Genomic DNA, 20,084 nt, shown 5'->3' with positions numbered 1-20,084 from the left:
CTGGAACGCTCGCGCCCGCCCCGGGGTCAGGGGGCGGCTCCGCCTCGCCGCCGGGCACCGCGGGGCCCCCGGGGCGGCCGCCAGCGAGCGGGGCGCGGGGGAGGGGCGGGGCGGGGCGGGGAGCGCGGCAGCGGCGGAGGCAGCGGCGGCGGCGGCGGCAGGGCCGGGCTCCGCCCCGGGGCTGGGCGGCCGGCGGCGCATGCGCAGACGCTGCCCTTCCTGCGGCGGGCACGGGGCGCTCGGGGCGGCAGCAGCAGCATGGTGAGAGCGGGGCGGGGGCGGCTGGGGGGGGGCGCGGCTGGGGGGAGCCGCCCGCGGGGCCCCGGCGGTGCTGGCGCTGCCCGCGGCCCCCCGCGTGCCGGGCGCTGCGGGCGGGGGGGCCGCAAGGTCACGGAGTCCTTGCGGGGGAGCTGCGGGGCCCCCGGTGCCGCGCCCGGTCACTCGTCCGCGGCCTCGTGCGAGCGCCTGTGGAAGGAGAGCCGGGGCAGGGCAGCGCTGTCCCTGCTCCGCGCTCACGCCCCATCCTGGTGACTCCGGGAGCACGGAGGTGCCGTTCCGTAGGGCTTAGCGTCAAACGCCTGTGTTCTTGCATCGAATTGCTCCTTTCAGCTAAACGCTCAACGCCCCTTTAAAAAAATAATCAGCAATATTAACCTTATAGAACAAAACCGATCGTAATTGGCAGCTCTTAACATCTTTTCTTTTTTATCTTTCTGCTGGTATCAGCCATCTTCTCGAGGGAGGCAGCTTTCATGCTCTTTTCTTGCCTTTAACTAAACCTGTTTTTAAAGCTCCTGTGCACACACCGGTGAGTGTCGCAGAGGGGCACGTGGACGCCAGGCCCTGGCTTCTAGTGGCTTCCATCAGCGTGCTCCCTGCGTGCCCAGGGTCCCTGTCTCACGGAGCACTGTCTCCACGTGACCTGGCACGGCTCCATAGCTTTCCACCCAAATCAAAGCAAGTTCCTTCTCCCTGACCCCTGCTCAGTGGGATTCTGTCCTTGTGTTTGTGCAACCAGTCGCAGCAAACTGCTTTAAAAAGCCAGTTAACCCTGAAGTAGAGGCAGATAATGACTATTCTTCTATGTGAAGGAAAAGCAGTCAAGGTAGGAACGTGCCTGTTTCCCTGTTCCTAGGGGTATAAATCTAAATGTTTTTGTGAAGTTACAGTTTATTCGTAGAAATCAATCCAAATAACAGCGCTCTTGCTTCAGACTTCAGACGAAAGAAGTTGTATCACATCGTGTGAGATGTTAAGTCTTGAAGTTACCTGAAAAAGACCAACGTGGGGAGCCTGGCCAGACTTTAACTTCTTTATTGTAGAAGACTCCACTACAACGAACAAGAATGCAACTGTCCTAAGAAGTCCTTAATCTTCATTAAATCTGTGTGTGAATTTAAAAATAGGTTTTCTAACTGTGCTCACGAACTGTAGTAACTAACTGTTCATAGGATTAAAAGCGCGTGGTGCTTGCAGCCACGTGAGGTGGCTGCTCCACCTGGTGGTGGTTTGTTCCCTCACCTGGACCAGGAGCTTTGTATGGCTCAAGTGCAAACGTTGCCCAATATGTGCCCCTGAAGGCTGCTCAAGAGGCTGCTGCTTTTGCCTTGCGATGTGGGACAGCTCTAACAGCCTTCCTCATTTCTCCATCGATGTCTGGTGCAATCAAAGGTGGTGTGTGTTTGCCACTTAAAACTAAATGCTCATCAGATTTCTAAACTTGTGGTTTCTCTCAAAAGACAAAGCTGTGGTTTTAAAAACCTTTTAATTGCAATTTTGCTGGAATGTTTTTACTTTTCTAATGTACAATTATTTCCACAGGCAGGAAAAGCATTTAGGAAATTCCTTCCCCTGTTTGATCGTGTTCTGGTAGAACGATGTGCAGCTGAAACTGTAACCAAAGGAGGAATCATGATTCCAGAAAAAGCTCAAGGGAAAGTGCTACAAGCAACAGTAGTGGCAGTTGGATCGGGAGCCAGAGGAAAGGTAAATATCTTGAAACATCTGGGTGTTCGCAGCAGCTGGAAAAATGTAGTGGGAAAGGGATGGTTGCAGCGCAAGTTTTAAGATATCTGACAAAAATGGATGAGGTTAATGGCTGAAGTTCGAAGTGCAAATTCAAAGAGGAGGTGGAAATCCCAAGTTCCCCTGCTGGCTCTGACCTTGAATTCCAGACTTTCTTTCATCATTTATAAAATGGAAAATACTTGCCTTTGGAAACTTAATATTATTTGTTGGCATTTACAAGCATCCTTAAACAATAGTGACTTCTAATATTGAGTGTTTTGGGGGTGTCTTCTCTTTATTGCTTCAATCCTTCAATGCTTTGCCTGGGGTAGTCTTCTTTTGTTCAAATGATTACATGCCTAAAGTTACATGGCTCATGAGCAGGGTGGATTTGCAGAACGTGGTGTTCACTGGCTTGTGCTGTGCAAACAATCATGGTCTCTAAAGGCTGTGGTCACTAGAGAGAAAAAAAAAATCAGGAATGAATTGAAATGGTAAATCAGCTTTCATAAACTTGCCATGTTGATTGCTCATCTGGGATCTTAAAAAAAAAAAAAAAAAAAAAAAAGGCAGTCTTAATTTCATTTCACAGTCTTAAAATGCCTGTGGCAACAGGCTTCAGCACTGGAAATTTTTTTCCCCACCAAAGCAGTGTTTATTTAGTACCAATGGTAGAAAACAGGTTAAAATTTAACTTGGGCATGTTGACTCGGGCTTCCTTAATTGTGAGTCCTCTACAGATACCGTGCTTTTTTTTGTCTCTCTTCTCAAAAATTCATATTGTGAAATGATGCTAATATTTGACTAATGTGTTGATACTTAACTTTATCACATGGTTCTAAAAAGGATATAGATTTGCCAGTGTTACTTTGAGTAACTTTTCAGCGCTCAACATGGTAAAGTACTTGTAACTGGCACTTCAAAAAATTGGCCATGGTTTTAGAATATGAAAATGGACTTTCTCTGTCCCTTTTAGAAAGAAAGAAACTCTACGGACAAAATTGTTTTCTAGTTTCACTCTACAAATAAAATGTAGAGTTAGTGTGGTATCTTGAATGCTTTTTGTGGGTAGATCATGGCAATATGGATAACTTTTTTTGTTTGTTTCAGGATGGTGAGATACATCCAGTGAGCGTTAAAGTTGGTGAAAAGGTTTTGTTACCAGAATATGGTGGTACAAAGATTGTACTAGAAGATAAGGTAGGTTTCCCAATGTCGTGAATGCACATTAAGCTGGTTCCCAAGTGTCACATTGTCAGTAATAAATACTGTAGTTATTTAATGGGATTAGCTGCATTCGGCAGATGCCGTTGGTATTAAAGTGGTTGAATCAAGTTACATTCTTGTACCTGTAGTACTTGGTACTTCCATCCCGTTTAAAATAAAGTAAGCAAAGAAACATCTGGCCTTATCTTCGTTGGGTGGGTGAGGTGACTTCATATGCTGAGCACATATCAGTGAGAAGCCAAAAGTGATTTGAAATTACTGGGGGTATCCTTGCTTTTGACAGGGAAAGCTTACAGATTGTCCTGTGACCGTGCTTGTACTTCCTCCTACTAAAAACAGTAACTTGATGGCCTGCCCAAACTGTGTCCTATGAACAAAAATCTTTCCCTGAAGTCAACAGGTAGAACAAGTCTTAGGTCACTTTGATTTTGTACTTCATGATATACAGTAGCCCTGATGGTTATCTGCAAAACAAGTGATAAAACAACCCACGTGACAAATAATGTTTTTTTTACTTGCAGGACTACTACTTGTTTAGAGATGGTGACATCCTTGGGAAGTACCTGGACTGAAGTTGGTTGCAGTATCAGTCATCCATTCCACTAAAATACTGAAATCCTTTCTTTCATCATGTAAATAATGTCCTTTATTTTATAAGATGCAGGCATTGACTCTCTGAAATAACTTGTGATCTCACTGTAATGATGGAACACAAATAAAAGTGTGTGCAGTCAGAAGTCGGTTGCTCTTTCTTGAGTTCCATTGAACAGTGAAATGCAGGTGACCACCAACCAGCCTTAATTATTCCAAACGACAACATTTTTATATCCTTACCTGTGTACTGAGACTGTAAAGGCCTTTACAATAAATTTCTTGAAACTGTTCTGCTTCTGTCTCAGTTTCTGCTACTGCTCTGTGAAACTGAGCCTCAGCTGTGTAATATCTTGAACTACTTTCTGAAACATTTCAGTTGTTGTAATACATTACTTTCAATAAGCTTGCCTAAAGTTGTGGGACTACTTTGGAAGTGTTATTGCAGATAAAGTGATGGAAACTGTTTCAGCTAGCTTTGGGACACATTGAGCTTTATCTCAAGTAACAGACGGTTTTTAACTTCATCTTCACTTCCATCATCGTCTAGCAGTAGATGACAGGGTGTTTGGTACATAGCAAGATAAAGCAAACAACCCTGCCACAAACAGCCTGCTGCAAAACACTGCACAGAGCTTGTTACAGGTGGTGCCTTTAGTAGGAATTCTAACACTTTACAGGTAGAAAGAGAGTAACTTTCCTATATAAGTTAATTGATGGAATTGGAGCTGGTGCTGATCTTAATGTAGCAATTCGTGAAGCAATTTGCTTTATCTCAAACCAGATCTTTCCACCTGTCCCACAACTTACAGAGTGCTGACAGTGTATTTGACAAGTTACACTTCATTTATCCTTAGTGCAGCCTTCTTAAAGAGTAAGGTATTTACTCAAGTAATGCTGAAGCAATCACATTTATATACTTTTAACCACCCTGTTTTGCCTTGGGAAAGGATTATTTGCACGTGACTGAACAGATCTGAACTTTATACTGCTCCTAACGATGCCTTCAGAGTCAGTCTATGTTGATCTAGCACCATTTGAGAACATGTGCTGTCCTAAAAGGCTTTTGTGTAATCTTACGTGAAATAAATCCCTATAGGACTTTCAGCTACTGAAACTAATAGTAGTTAAGTCAGTTCTTTCACGTTAAATTCAAGCCATTATGGAATCAACGTTGCTAGATAAACTGTGAGCTGCGTTGTTTTCTTCTGGAGATAACCAGGAATGCCTGAAATAAAAAATACTTCTCAGAACTGCAGGTAGTTGCAGGGGGACAATGACTTGATTCTGATGTATTCTAAAGCAATTATTTTCTGCTGGGGCAGTTAGGGCTCCCTTCTTTCTTCCCCAGATAAACTTCATAGAGCTGATCTGTTGCTGTTGTAGATGCCAGTTACCACCCAGCATGGAGCTATGTTTGATGCTCTGGGCTGTTGTCTTGTTCCCCTCTGTTAACAGACAATTCATTGCATAATGAAACAAACTCATTGAAAAGAATTATCTTCCACTGCAGCAAGCGTGCGTTTACCTTCCCTGATAAGGTAGGTGTTCTGCTGTAGGCACAGCGAGGTGGGGAAGGTGTGTAATATGTTTACAGCTTACTTAGCTTATGGAAACCAGGTAACATCTTGATGAGAAAATGGTGCACTAGGAAGCAACATCCAACAGGCAAAAGTTTAAGCCTAACGCCTCAGCTTAATTTAAATGCTGTCTTTTAAAGACACTTTATGTCAGATTCCCACTCACAGCAAGCAGCATTGGGAGGTTTACAGTTCTTGTTCATGAGGAGCTGCTTTAATCTGTTTAAAAACAATGTCACATTTTCTTGAGACATTTCATAGGACTAAGAAATATGTGGATGGAAGAAAAAAAAGCGCTCCTCTGCCTAGTTAAGTGGAGGATGTGCCTGAGCGTCTGATGGGTCAGCAGACACAGAACATTTTATTCTTGCACCATAAGGCTATCATTACAAGCAAGGACAGGGGAACTTAGAACATTGCCAAGGTGATCCTCTGCCATCACTGCCTTTTAAGTTCCTGGCTGCATACCAGATTTTATATCCCTATGTCCCTGCGCTTTAGAGGGGAGGACAGTATGAATCACAAATGCTCTTTCACTACTGCATTTTCCCTGTGAGAATTTAGACTTTATTCCACTGTTTTCTAGATTATTTCCAAGCTCTAATTTGTGGCAAAAATGTTACATGCTGCCGTATTTGCTTTTTGGTGGGAATCCAGTTCTTCCCAGCTGTCTGAAGCGTAAGAACAAAGCGGGCTCCACCTACTTTTCGTAGTTCCCTTCCGGGAAAAGGTTCCACTAGCAGCAGCAATAGAATTTTCAGAAAGCCTTTACTGTCCTCGTCATGTTACCCTGCCACGGTAAGAAAAGGATGGAGCTCACACATGCTGGTAGAAAGCCTAGAAAGGAAAGTCAGGTCCCTAACAGCACAGGAATTAGATGATCGTGGCCAAATATTCCACTTCTTACTCATGAAGGGGATAAGACAATGTGGACCTGGTAAAAAAAATGGGGGAAAAAAAAAAAAAAGTGAAATTACTGATGACTATCAGATTTTATTTAAAACCCACTTGAAATCCAATACATAAGAAGCATCTTCCAGAAATACCAAGGTAATTACTAAGGGGCAACAAAAGACCTACAGCTACCAACTGCCCAAGAAGCACTGCAGATTTCCTTCCTTTTTCTGTAAAACCGAGTGAGTTTCAGACTGAGCCAACACACCAACATTCTCAGCCAGATTTGCTTGTGTTTCAGAAGCAAGATGTCCATGAAATAAAAGTCAGGGACAAATGAAAATGTCAAATCTCCCCACTCCTCTGTGCTTTAGATACCAGTTTAACCTTGGAGCTGGTTAAAAAACAACACAACGCTGTATTATAAGGGACTGAAACCACTAGCATTGCCTTTATTTCTGGACTGGCTAATTATAAATCAATCTCATTAAAAAGTTAATGTTGGATTACAGCAGATCCAATGTGGTAACATGACATTTACATCCTTCATCCTGGTGCACCAATTTCTCCCAATGTTGTTAACCTTTTCGTGGTTTATTAACCTTGGAAGCGCTGAGTTCTCCCATGTGACCGGCCCGTCCAGCATCCCGGGGGCAGGAATGCTGACCGGCAGCTCTGCAGGTAAACGAGTAACAGGCGCCATCTGCCCCCAGGGGCCCACAGCGAAGGGTGCCCCCTGCACGAGGGTGCAGCACGGGGGGAGCCGCCGCTCTGCTCGGTACAAACGCTCAGACAGGGATTGGCAATTCCCTGTTTCTCATCGCTGTGCAGCGATTCACCCTTCCTGGCCTATTCCCCGTTCCTCCCTACCGCTTATTCTCCAGAACAGGCCATCTTTCCGCTTTTATTTTTTCTCTCATCCTCCAGCAACGCGAGCTCCGTGCAGTCCCCCCGGGTGCTTGCAACAGGAACCCCTCCCCCGGCCTGCTGCGAGCTGCCAGTGCCACATGAACGCCGTTTTCTTCCCCAGCACACGCTGAGGCCCGGCGGCGCTGAGGCTCCGAGCCGCCATCTCGCGGCGCCGGCCGAGGGCCGCCCGTCCCCGTCCCCGGCCCCGTCCCCGTCCCCGTCCCCGTCGTCGCTCCGCCGCCTCTCGCGAGGCCCGCGGGCGCTCCCTGCCTCCCTCCCTCCCTCCCTTCCCCTGCGCCGTCGCCGCCCCGCTCCGCCCCGCCCGGCGCTGCCGCATCCGGGTCCTGGCGGCGCTGTCACTATGGTCATGGCGGAGGGCACGGCCGTGCTGAGGCGGAACAGGCCGGGCACCAAGGCCCAGGTGAGCCGCGGGGGGCCGGGGCCGGGGCCGAGGCCGGGGCCGGGGCCGGGGCCGGCAGCGCCGCCGCCGAGGCGCGGGGCCCGGGCGGCCGGCGGGGCCTGGCCTGGCGCGGCGGGGCCGCCCCGCGCCCCGCGGCCGGGCCCAGGCCGTCGGCAGGAGGCCGCCGCCGCTCCCCTGGGCCTTGCGGCGTCCCCGAAGGGCGGGCCCGGGGGTGCGCGGTGGTGCCCCGGGCGGGGGCGAGGCCCTGCGGGGCGGGGGTCGGGGTCCGCTCGGGTCGCGGCCGCGGAGGCCCCGTGTCAGGAGCGCTGCGTGAGCAAACGCCGCTCCCCGCCTCGTAGCGCACAGGGCGGGGGGGGGGGCACAGCCCCGGGCCGGGCAGGGGGAGGCCGCCGGCAGCAGGGGCAGGGGCCGCGGGCAGGGCTCTGGGGCGTCCCGGGGCGCTCACGGCACGGAGCTGGCGGTGGTTCGGTGACAGAAGCCTGCGTTGGTTGGAGAAATCTGTTGAAAAGAGGAAGAAATGGATGCGATCACCTTGTTCTGTGGCCGTGTGTAACTCGTCGTTGTGGCTGATAGGACCAAGGGGCTGCTCTGCATGTCCGTGGAAGTACCGGACGCCGAGGCACTGGCTATTCACTGCCCCGCTGCAGCTGGCGGTGCTCGCTCAGGAGCAGCTCGCAGGCTTTACTTTGACCTGTGAGGAGGGCTGCGGGAGACTGACGTGTAATGTTTCTGGGCAAAAAGAGGGAGTAGCACTGAATTTTAGATACACATTTTCTAACTTCGCATTTCTTTATATATCTGAGATTACTGTATTTCCACCAGATGTGAATTGCTGGATCTGGTGCAAAACTTGAGGTGGCTTTTCTCTTTGTTAGGAGCAGACACTGGGGGCTAGCAGAGCCCATACCTGTCCAGTGACACAGCGCTCTGACCGTGCCGGCAGAAGGTAGTGCTGTGCTGGGCAGCGCTGTGTTGTGTTTCCTCAGGTTAGAGAGGGCGTTTCCAATGGTGTATTATTACAAGAATATTATCACCAGGGTTTTAATTCACTATTGATTGTATAATGGTTCTCTCTAAAGACCTCTTATCTTCCCCATTCTTACATGATTGGGTCAGCACCATATGCAAATATTTCGTCTAAGAAAGACAGGCTGCATAGCTGTTAGAACAAGATGTGTGGAAGAGAGGAAGTTTATGGTATGCCAGATCAAGTAGGAATTTGATTTCAAGATGTTCTCATATTGCCACTTGAGGAGCATAAGTGCCATTTCACCCTGTTCTTGCCAAGTTTGTGTGCTGCTTCTGCTAAGATGCTGCTTCCTGGAATTGTGTAAACTAATTCTACATCTATTTTCCTGCGTACTTAAGCGTACTGTTAGTTGTGTGCTTTTATTTCTCTCCCTGTATTTTTGTTAACTTGGTTTAAACTTCTGTTAACAGGATTTCTACAATTGGCCTGATGAATCCTTTGAAGAAATGGATAGTACATTAGCTGTTCAGCAGGTACTCTTGTTTTTTAAGTTCAGGTTCCCAAATTTTGTATTTTACTGGTTAAAAACAACAGGGAATGTGGCATGCTATTTGTCTGCTTAGTGTTGCTGCACAAGAGTGAGTTTCATAAGCAACTTACATAAATAAATGTAATTATTAATTGGATATGAAGAAATAGCTAGAATTCTCATGTATGATTTAAACAGATCAGATATAAGGAAATGGTGGGATTTCCCAAGGGGTTCTTTTGTTTGAGAAGGATTTTGTAAAAAAGCTATGCAATTTACCCATTATTTTACCTTTTTTAATTCAGAACAAGATTTTTTTCAGATCTAGTATTCTTTTTTTTTATACCAGTTGCCTTACTCCACCCATGAACTTCTTAACTTTTTAGACTATCAATCACTTTTTAAATAAAAAGGAAAATGACTTTTTCATCTCTGGGAAAAAGTCTCTTAAAGATGCAGTGAAGTCCTAAATACATACTATAATTACAAGAAGATCTTATTGTCCATCCCCCTCCCCCAGTATATTCAGCAAAACATAAGGGCAGACTGTTCCAACATTGATAAGATCCTTGAACCTCCTGAAGGCCAGGATGAAGGTGTGTGGAAGTATGAACATTTAAGGTAAGAATCCATCTTCATCAATGTAGTGTTCTGATAACAAGTTTTGTATATTGATAGTGGTACTGATTTTTTTTTTTTTGGAATATGACAGGTTAAAAGTAACTTAAATGAAATGTGATATTTCTACTACAAAATATTTTGATAATTTTGTGTTGTATTGTTTTCTGAATTCCTTGTTTTTTTCTAAAGATGTATAATGCTCTCTGATGCAGCATTTTTTTTAATAAAATGATTGTACTTCACTTCAAAAATTATTCTGGCATACTTGGAATATGAAAATAGAGTCATGAATTTCCACATGACTTTCTCCTAGAATCATCAGTTCTTCATCTCCACTGGTTATTTTTCTTATTAAGCTTATCTTCTAACTTTATCAAATGTATTTTCAGAAATAGTTCTCATCCTAGATGTATAGGTCATGATCTTCTGCCTCTCATTTTCTTTTTTTTTTTTTTTTTTTTTGTCTTCTCTGATAATATTTCCAATAGATATTTCCTCAAAAAAGGAAAAAAGTGTACATGTACAATGGCAAAAGACACATTTTAAGAATTTCCTTTGTTGTCTCATGTACATTGAAAATCACAGTAGATTCATAGAAGTGAGTTCTCTAAATTCTTAGCACTTCTGTAAAGTTTATTCAGTTATCTCTTGTAGTTTGGTGGTGTTACTGAATTCCCTAAGTTAAAAAATATACTTCCAGGTACATTCTAGTGGAAACAGTGTATCTGGAAGTCCTGTTCTTTGGTGGGACTTTAGGTACTTTGATTTGGAGGAAGTGTATCTTAGAAGGATGGAGTGATTAATCTATATGAATTTAAAATTCACACTCTTAAGAAATGGATTTTCTTGAAGTGTTAATATTTTTTTTTTTGGATCTTTGTTTGTGAAATAGCATTTCTAACCTAACAAAGCTTAAATGCCTCCACTAAATTATTTGTTAAGCTTAGCCTCTACTATCAGATAAGAATTAAAATATAATTGTTTTGTTAAGTAAAAAGCTATGCATTCTCTATCTTTCAATGAGTGTTATAGAGTTTTATAGTGTGTTAATTAAAAGGCACATCTGCCTTTTCAGGTGTCTTACTAGCTGAAATTATGTGATGATATTCTTTAGGTATGATTTTTTTCATGTTATTTTTTCCAGTTTAAAAGCAATAATTACAAAACATCTTTAGAGATCTGTGAAGAAGACCAGAATGTTTCATTTTGTCTTGTATCCAGTGTTTCCAGCGCGAAATCAAATTGCTTGATTTTGATGCTGCTGTGTTCAAATTCTTTTTTTTTAGACAATTCTGCCTTGAGCTCAATGGACTAGCTGTCAAGCTTCAGGTAATTATTTTCCTGATATTTTTATATTGTGTCAGGGAAGAGACTCCTCTTGTACATAAGCTGCAGAGTTTGTAGAGCTTTACTTCTATTAAATTAAAATCTTAAGCAGTGGTTTCAGGTAAGTTTTTTAGTGTTTTAAAGGCTTCTGGCAAATAACTCTTTGGTGGTAGACAAGTGATTTCAGAAAACCATCAGATTGTTGCTGTTGGGTGATTTCATAACCAAACAATTGTTTTAACAGAGTGAATGTCATCCAGACACATGTACTCAGATGACAGCAACTGAACAATGGATTTTTCTTTGTGCAGCTCATAAAACTCCCAAAGAGGTATGGATGTATTTTGTAAAAGTGCCCCGACTGGCATAAGATTTTCTTCCGCAGCTCCTGTGTTTCTGGGGAGACCATTAGAGTTGGCCTTTTAGTCAAACTGAGAGCTTATGTCTGCGTTAGGAATAATCACTTGATGTTTCCTTCTTTCCTATTTGTTAGCGTGTTTACAGAAGTATGGGATGAGGTAGGAAAGAGCTGCTTTTTACAGCAGCACAGACTGCGTTTCATCCAGCTCTGGTTCCCAGTCAGTGAGAAGAGGAGGTAATACTGGTTTATCTCTGAACACATCCTTCGTCTGCAGTTTTCCACATTGATAATAGCCATCACCCCGTGGTCAGACAGTGGGTGATGCAACTCTGAGAGACTGCTGACAAAAATGTACAACCGAGAAGTCATTTTCCTGCAACTAGGGGACAACAAAACTAGCAGACATTCCTGATCGGTTTCTGCCTGTCCTAGTTCATCTTGACTTTCTTTTAACAAGGTATACTTAGGGTCATTTTTTTTTTAATTATATTTTTTTAGGGTATTAGTTTAAGCTGTAAAAGAAACACTCTGGCAACTTGACAATGTGGAAAGCAAGTGACCTGTGACATAATGCTAGTGTACTTCCAATATGTACTCTTATTATACGGTATTACTTAAGGAGATGCATAAAATTCACTACTCGTGTACGTGATCAAATTTCCATAGCAACTTTTCTCTTGAAATAATTGACATGGGTTATAAAACAGAGAAGCAATAGGAGGAAATGTAGTTGGACCTTCAGAGAAGCTACATGAAACTTCTGAAGCAAAAATGGCTAGTGATCAGGAAACTGAATTAAAAAATTTTTCTTTAAGCGTGTTACATGATAATATTATGCACGCACTCATGCATGTGCTTGTTCACTCTGTGTTTTGTAGTGTCCTGCTATCGATTATACCAGACACACACTTGATGGAGCTGCATGTCTTCTGAATAGCAATAAATATTTCCCCAGCAGGTAAAAGTGCTTTCTTTTGGAAGGAGAGGTGGGGGGAGCAGATGGCACCTAAAGTCTTGCTTAGCAACCACATAGAAATGTGTTACATGTTCTTCATGGACTACTACTGAAACGATCAGAAATCCTACAGAATGTGTCAGTGGTGCTAGTGCAGCTACTGTCACTGGTAAGCCAAGGAAGAATTCCTGCCTGTTGAAATAGTCTGCCTCTTACCGGAGCTGATGGGTGCTTTTTAGGTGGGAAATGTTTCTTTTCCTATTATCTGTCAGTGTTACTGTGGCGCTTCCATTAGAGTAGTGCCAATCTAAGTAACAGGATGGCCTTTGGAGGGATGCAGTGACTCAAAGGGCTTGAACACTGCTCCACTGAAAATCTCCAGAAACTAACCTCACCCTAATGCAGGACATCAGTAAGCACAGAAGACAGACTGAGTGTATTCAAGACACAGCCCATGTGTGGGATGATAGAAACCTAAAAAGGGAAGTCAAAATGGTGAATCCTGTATTGGTGAGGAGGTGCAGCTGGAAGTCTTTCCCTTTGCTCATCAGTGCCATAAACCAGAAATCCAGCCCTCACCAGAATAACTGATGATATTTGTATATTACAGGAAAAGCTATTTCTTTTTTATTGTAGCTGGGGCAATTTTAAAATGTACAGAATGCAGCAACATTTGTGTTATTCTTGCAAAAACAAGCAGTTGCAGACAGATGCCTGCAAAACTTCAGTCTTAATGTCATATGTAATTTGACAGTACAGTTTAGCAATCAGAATTCCTGTCAATGTGTATTTAGTTAGTCGTTTTAATAGATCTCTCCTGGTAACCTCTTTCCTGGTGCTTACAGGGTTAGCATAAAGGAATCTTCTGTAGCCAAATTAGGATCAGTGTGCCGAAGGATTTACAGAATATTTTCACATGCTTATTTTCATCATCGGCAGATATTTGATGAATATGAAGTAAGTAGTTTAATAGTTCAATTACTTCTCGAGTGAAGGCATTTACTGAAGTTACAGCTGTGATATAATTGTATTATACACTTTGTTTATTGCTAGCTGAAAATCTGCACCCAAGTAAAGTATTGATTGTAGTGGATGACGCTTTTAAGAACTGAAATTCCATGCTGTAACTTAGTCTTAACTTGAAAGGTGTATTTGCGTATGCATATATATAAATTAAAATTAATTTATATAGTGAATTTATTCAGTTGATTATCCTTTCTCTTACTTGGAAGGGATAGAATTTAGGAGTTTTTATACAGGCAACACATTAAGAAAAAAATCCTGAATGTATTCAAGCACTTTGTATAGGTATTACAGCTTACATGTATGTGTGTCCTGATGGTATGTGTTACACGCCAGTTAAAGGATTGTAATTGTAAAACTGCAAAGAAGCAAATAAACTGGTGGTACTTTGTGCACCTCCAGTAACATCCAGGGTTAGTTATTTTTACTGAAAAGCAGAAATTGATAACTAGAAAGGAGATTAGGGATGTAACTGGATGTAAAAGGAAACACTTGTCAAGTGCCACTTCAGGTTGCTGTAACAGCTGTGGAATGGTTGTGCCCTGTTCTGTTGGGAATAGTATATGCTGAAGGTGTTTCACAATACCTTCAAGTTCTCTTCTAGAGTAGATCAGGACAACACTGATATTTTAATATATTCTTGTGTAAGTACTGTTAAATTGAGCTGTGACTTAAGCTTTGGGTTTTGATTCATTGTATGTTAATCAAGTAGTAAAGGAAAAGCTTTAAAAGAAGTAACAAATTTATCATTTAAGCATTACTACTGTTGTTTTTAAGACTTTTAAATCCAGTGGGGCAATTACATATAAGCAGTTTATCTTGGTATGTTGTCCTCAATTGCTTACAATATTCCTTCTGTATATATTTTCTCCCCTTTTTTCATCTCCAGAATGAAACTTTCTTGTGTCATCGGTTCACTAAGTTTGTGATGAAGTATAATCTGATGTCCAAGGATAACCTGATTGTACCCATTTTGGAAGAAGAAGTGCAAAACTCAGTGGCAGGGGAGAGTGAGGCATGATGGGGATGGTAGTACAGAAGTCTATACTGAATACAAACAAAACATTAATTATGTACTGTATATATCATTTTAGACACTTCAATCACGTATCCTCATAGCTTTTAGTATACTTTTTGTATGCTGTGTGCATTGCCTTTTAATATGGGAAATACTTTAAGTTATTCATGAGCTGTATATTCATCAATGTGGCACTCATGGTTTTTAAATAAAAGTAGTAGTATCTGTTTATAATGCTTGTTAATAAAAGAATTTACAGTTCTTTAAAATTGCTGCTAAACAATCATTGAATCACAATCCTGAAGATGTGTCAGATTGGGTGGGAAAAAAAGCAAGATTAACATTACACAGCAAGCCATTTTTTAATGCAGTAGCTATGCTAGTTCAAAGATTATCACCTTAAATATATAATTCTGCAGGAAGCTCTTTGCAGTGTAGCTTATCCCTAATTTAGCTTTTATTTTTTTAAGATAGCTTTGAAGATTTACTTTTGGATGTGCATATTCCTGTATGTGTATATCCAAACAATAATAGCATCTATAGTATTAGTAATACCTAAAGGATAATTTTACTATGCTGTTGAACGTATATATTCTTGATATATGTCTAACATACTTTCTGGACTTTTTGTTTTGTTACCAGTGGAGGCTTGTGTACAGCAGAGGGTGGTTTCTGTCCTGCTACAACAGACCTCTGCTGTTCTCCAGTCCACGACTTCTCTACAGCCTAACTGTGGCAGAAAACTCAATGGCTTATACCTGTACATATTTATGGCAATGGCTTACAAATTATACCTCACATAAATATTCACATTACACTACATAACCCGCTAGCATAGTATTTGCTTATATTTTTAGTAAAAACATTAAGTACCTGACTCCATGCAGGAGTTAATCATATTTTCAACGTAAGTTAATTTGTTTTTCTTAATTCACCTGCATTATATTCTTTGACAGAAAGATTTGGATTCACACTACTTCTGCTCCCTTTTAGATGTTTATTTCAAGTTTTCTTTGCAGATTTGCAATAACTGACAATTTCCATGAGTGCTGCTTAATTGTTATGTCTAGAATGATAGAATTAAATGTTTTAGTGTTAATATAGCAGAGACATACTGCTAAGTGTGCATGAATGCAGGGTCTAAAAGCACTAGCAGAGTTCTTATGTTAAATTAATTTTGCTTATCTGTTTAAAAAGGTAGCTGGTTGTTTCTCTTGGAAGTTGCAGGGGGCCTCTTCTATTTCTTTAAGCAGGTCAGAACAGGCCAAGCAAGGTCGTTTCTGTAAACTACCCTTTGTTAAGTTATGCTTACCTGGACAGAAGGGAGTTCACCTATTTTTAAGTCTTTTTTCATAATATACTAAACATGCCTTAAATTCTATTTTTCTTTATACAAATCAAGCACACCTCAAGCAACTGTACCACCTGGATGTAAAGGGAATTTAAAACAATGAGAAAATAAAGAGACTAAACTTCTGAAGTACTTCAGCAGCTGTGTTCTTCAGCAGCTCTTGTGTCTCATGTTTATCATTGTATTTAACTGTCAGCAGGGTAATTGCATGAGATGTCTGAGTGAGCATAGCTTTAGTTATTGTCTATACAGTTAGCTATAACTTGCCTTGTATGGACCAGATTACTTGATTTTGATAGGTATCTTGAAGCTTGTACTGCAGGTAGGAGAGAGACTATTTTGGAAGTAGTCAATTTATTTAGTTCTGTTACAGTCTGCTGTAGGACCATTCATGGTGTGTTCTTTAGTACAGTCATGCTGCATGCTTATACTGGTCATAGTGACTGAGACAGGCAAAAACATGTAACTGGTGTTGCGGATTACATCTCCTCTACAAAATTGAAGAATATGTGGTGCTCAGGACTGCATTACAATTTTAAACCTCTTTTCTTCTTCTTATGCTTTAGGAGTTTCACTTCAAAACAAAACTCTGGAAGTTTTAATCCTGTTTATTCTCATTCAGATTTGCACTGTAAAATTGACTTGCTCTACTATTGATTTTATATAAGGCCTAAGTGAAACACTGCTTGTATTTTCCCTTGCTGTTGTTTACATGAGTACGGCGTACACACATGTGCCTGAGTGGTACCATAAAACTTCCTTTTGCCTAAGCAAACCATTGATTTGTCTAGTAAATACATGAACAGATTTAACTTACAATCTACTTAATAGGGAAGGCAACTGTCTTTGAAATATATTGTAAAAAAGGAAAAAAAAATTAAAATTAAACTGTTTCTTTATCCAGACCGCTATATTTTGGTAAGTGATTCTCATTTTTCAAGTCGTCCAAAAACACAGGCAGCTGAATGGTTCCAAGACAAAATGTGGTGCTCTCCCATCTACAAGGTGTGCTGAGGTTCTATTTCTTCTTTCAAAAGCAGAGAAATGCAATATTCCTTAGCACCTTAAGGTCAGACCTCAAATTCATACATGTCTCAACTAAGAAAATGCTGGTTTTACAATTAGAGAGTTAGTGAGATCTACAAGAGGGCCTTTCAAATACTCCAAGCATGTTATGGGCAATGTGTCACGTAGAATGGCATGTCATAAGCAAAGGCTCATTGTCAAAAAACTCATTATTTTTGCCCTGATGCTTGCTTTAGCGTATCTTGCTGCAAGTCAGCCCCAGTGATTTTGCTGCTGAGATTTTTATTCTCTTAATGTTGTCAAAGCTTCTGCTTAAAACATCAACCATGTCATCAGTCCCGTTTCTCTAAACCACTTTGTCTCAAGTTACGATTACCCAAAGAATGTTCACCACTTAAATTCATACCATTCATCTAAATTTTGACACAGGAAATTGGCTTTAAAAATTCTCTATCCTAACACTTGTATTCTATAAATTAAACCATAGCCAATTGTCAGAACAGTGACCTGTTTTTTTATTACTTACAGAACATTAATATGTAAAATAAAAGTAAACTAATCAGCTTTTAACAGATGATTAAAAGTCTAACAAGCTTTGCCTTGTGTGATGTATGTATGTACAGACAAGACTTGCAAAAATATAATTGAAGGAAAGTATACATTGAGCTAAAGAATTTAATGCCAGCATGAGACAAACACAATAAGGACATTGATAACTGATTTAAGAAGTGTTTTTAATGATGAGAAGCTTCCCATCAGAAATATAGACCTTAGCTTTACAAAAAGAAAATAGTGCTTTATAGATCAAAGCCAGAGGTTAAGCAGCAGTTTATTACAGCTGATCAGGTATGTAAATGAACTGTGACAAGTGTGAGCAGGGCAAAGATTTTTTTATAGTGGATTATTTCTTCCTGCTTGCAAACACTTAAAAGTATTTCCTGTCCTAACACTTTAAGATGAAGTATTCAGTCTTTTGGAGAGGTTTGGGAACAGCATTAATGTCTTTCCATCTTTGTTTTTTAATAGTCGTATTTTTGTTGTCACATACAGGTGAGGGACTCGTCTATTGAAGTTCAGACTCGCAGATGAAGCCATGATATTAGTGTACTTTTTTTTGGGGGCGGGTCAGAGTACGCATCCAGGCTTAAAGTTTGAGCCACAATTCAATAAAAAGGCTTGAGATAATGAAGTATGTAAAATACATTTGAGTAAAATGAGGAGTGTGTGTGCAATAAGAGCATATAAAAAAGCTCGCTGACAGGAGCTGCTAGTACTTTATGATTAGTAGAGTCATAACTTAATGCTTCGGTTTAAGAACATACTGAAACACATAGCTTTAATTAGAATCCCCTCAACACAAAATGTACCCTCCCCTTCTTTCTTTCCCACATAAGATGAGTTGGTTTTCAGAATTTTTCATGGCAAAGAAAGAGAAGATTTTGCATCACTTCTTTTAAAAGCATTTTCAACTATTTGTTTCAGCATCCATGCCCTAGGAAGACAGGTTGTTTAATCTGTGCTCTTCAACTAGTGCATGAAGTCAAATGGTTTGTGTACAGTCTTCACACAGACTGAGCAAGCAGTTTACTCCCAGATTTTTTAAAAGAAGTTTTGCAGCAAGAAACCATTCTCAGTTACACTCCCACAATGGTCCTGCTCAATCCAGCTAACTCAAGGATGAAGAACTGATCCTTACAAGAAATAGAAGGAACAGGATGAGCACACAAGTCAGTCAAACCACTGTTTATAGTCTCCAACAGCTTCAGTCTGGTTCAGTGACTTTCAGAGAGCTTTTTTTTTTCCCTTTCAGGATTTTTTTCAGTCACCTTTTAAATCCACGTAGTTTTACATACAACATCCTGCAGCAAGCAGTTAACAGCCAGCCAAATAAGTACCTTCATTTGGTTCAAACCTGCTACTTACCATTTCCATGATTCCCTTGAATTAGAATACTGAAGAATTTATTCCTTTGCTACCTTCTCCGTGCCACTCCCTTTACACATTTCTATCTTGTCTCCTGCCAGGTTGTCATTTTTTTTTTCAAGGTGAAGAATTAAATTTTGTGTGCAGTACAGAGCCCAAATGTAGCCCTGCGAGGTGAAAGACAACAGAGAACTAGGAAAACACTCTAGATTAGTGTTTGTACAGCAGGGACAACTTTATGTACTATATGCAAAACAAATGGCATTAAAAAAATAACCAGCTGTCCTTACCTCAACAGGCATTTCTAAAGGGGTTTAAAGGAAGCAATTTAGCATATTTACACTGAATTAAAAAGACTAGAAATAAATTTACAGAAGCTTGCAACACAATCAAAACCTACTGAGATTCAAGAGCAAGGACTAAAGTACAGTTGAAACTCTGAAATAAAGCCACATTCCTTTCCGTGGCCTACAATTTAAGAAAATTCTTAAAGAAATTTCTTAAAGCTTCAAGTGGGAATATTCTAAAATGTACCTGTGGACATCCAGACTACCTTTGTTGCAAAAATTGAATCTTCTTTGTTTATACTTTATACTTCATTAATCATATGGGAAGAGCTTTTTTAAAAAAACACCTGGATGCTAGTTTTGAGTTTTCTGCATTTTCACTACCTGGAAAAATTCGCTACCTGGAAAAATTCGCTACCTGGAAAAGATTTCAAAAGTGAAATGATTCCTTTGTATCCAAATAAATGCATTGTAGAAAGAGTAACTGCATTTAGTTTAGTACTTTATACATTATAATGTGTTATATAAATATTTGCAGGTAGGTTTTGTTTTACAATTTACTGCTGTTAACTATCTTAAACAGTGATACTATTTTATAAAAGGTAATTTCTCTTATACACATTAAAAGCTTTAACTTGGAATATTCAGAGTTCCTAGTTTTTTGACCAATTTTTGCTGCTTTTTACAACTTTGACTTGTATGGAGAACCACCATTAATTGCACATGTGAGAGCGTTTTTTTTTTTTTTTCTTTTGATTACTTCTGACAAATATTTTTAGAAGTACAGCATTATATTCCAAGTTTTACAAGACCAGCTGCTGTCCCTTTTTTAATATGCTGAAATTACTTATCTTTCTGCCAGGGACAGATGTGTCTTTTCATCAGTTCTTCCCCATCTGTAGTACCATGGGGAGATGCCTGCTGTCGAATGACTGCTACTCAGTGGGCTGTGTGAGAAGACAGGAGTTGGGTCAGGCTCTGGGAGGAGCGCCTGGCTAGCACCCTCCCATTGAGCAGGGAATACTTTGCCAGACTGCTGGTATTTTTCTTAAGAAATTAATGTGA

General features: G+C 41.1%; 1 protein-coding gene across 3 annotated transcripts; it reads left to right on the top strand.

The window, feature by feature from the left end:
- The first annotated feature begins 16 nt into the window (after positions 1 to 16).
- Positions 17 to 16,686, top strand: LOC311210967 (MOB-like protein phocein). 3 transcript variants are annotated; one of them, XM_084289386.1, is made up of 9 exons: positions 17 to 261; positions 1,822 to 1,986; positions 9,070 to 9,132; positions 9,649 to 9,749; positions 11,036 to 11,078; positions 11,320 to 11,406; positions 12,315 to 12,394; positions 13,237 to 13,348; positions 14,304 to 16,686. In XM_084289386.1, exons 1-9 carry the CDS (start codon positions 259 to 261, stop codon positions 14,433 to 14,435), a joined length of 786 nt encoding a protein of 261 aa, XP_084145512.1. In that variant the 5' UTR covers positions 17 to 258; the 3' UTR covers positions 14,436 to 16,686. The 3 variants fall into 3 exon arrangements, with proteins under 3 accessions (XP_084145512.1, XP_084145511.1, XP_084145510.1); XM_084289384.1 differs by lacking the exons at positions 17 to 261; positions 1,822 to 1,986 and adding an exon at positions 7,524 to 7,629; XM_084289385.1 differs by lacking the exons at positions 9,070 to 9,132; positions 9,649 to 9,749; positions 11,036 to 11,078; ... (2 more) ...; positions 13,237 to 13,348; positions 14,304 to 16,686 and adding exons at positions 3,118 to 3,207; positions 3,756 to 4,117.
- The last annotated feature ends 3,398 nt before the right edge of the window (positions 16,687 to 20,084 follow it).

This window comes from Netta rufina (genome assembly GCF_964035555.1).
Source record: "Netta rufina genome assembly, chromosome: 6".
In the NCBI taxonomy this organism is placed as follows: Eukaryota; Metazoa; Chordata; class Aves; order Anseriformes; family Anatidae; genus Netta; species Netta rufina.
This window is presented reverse-complemented; position numbering and strand designations above follow the sequence as displayed.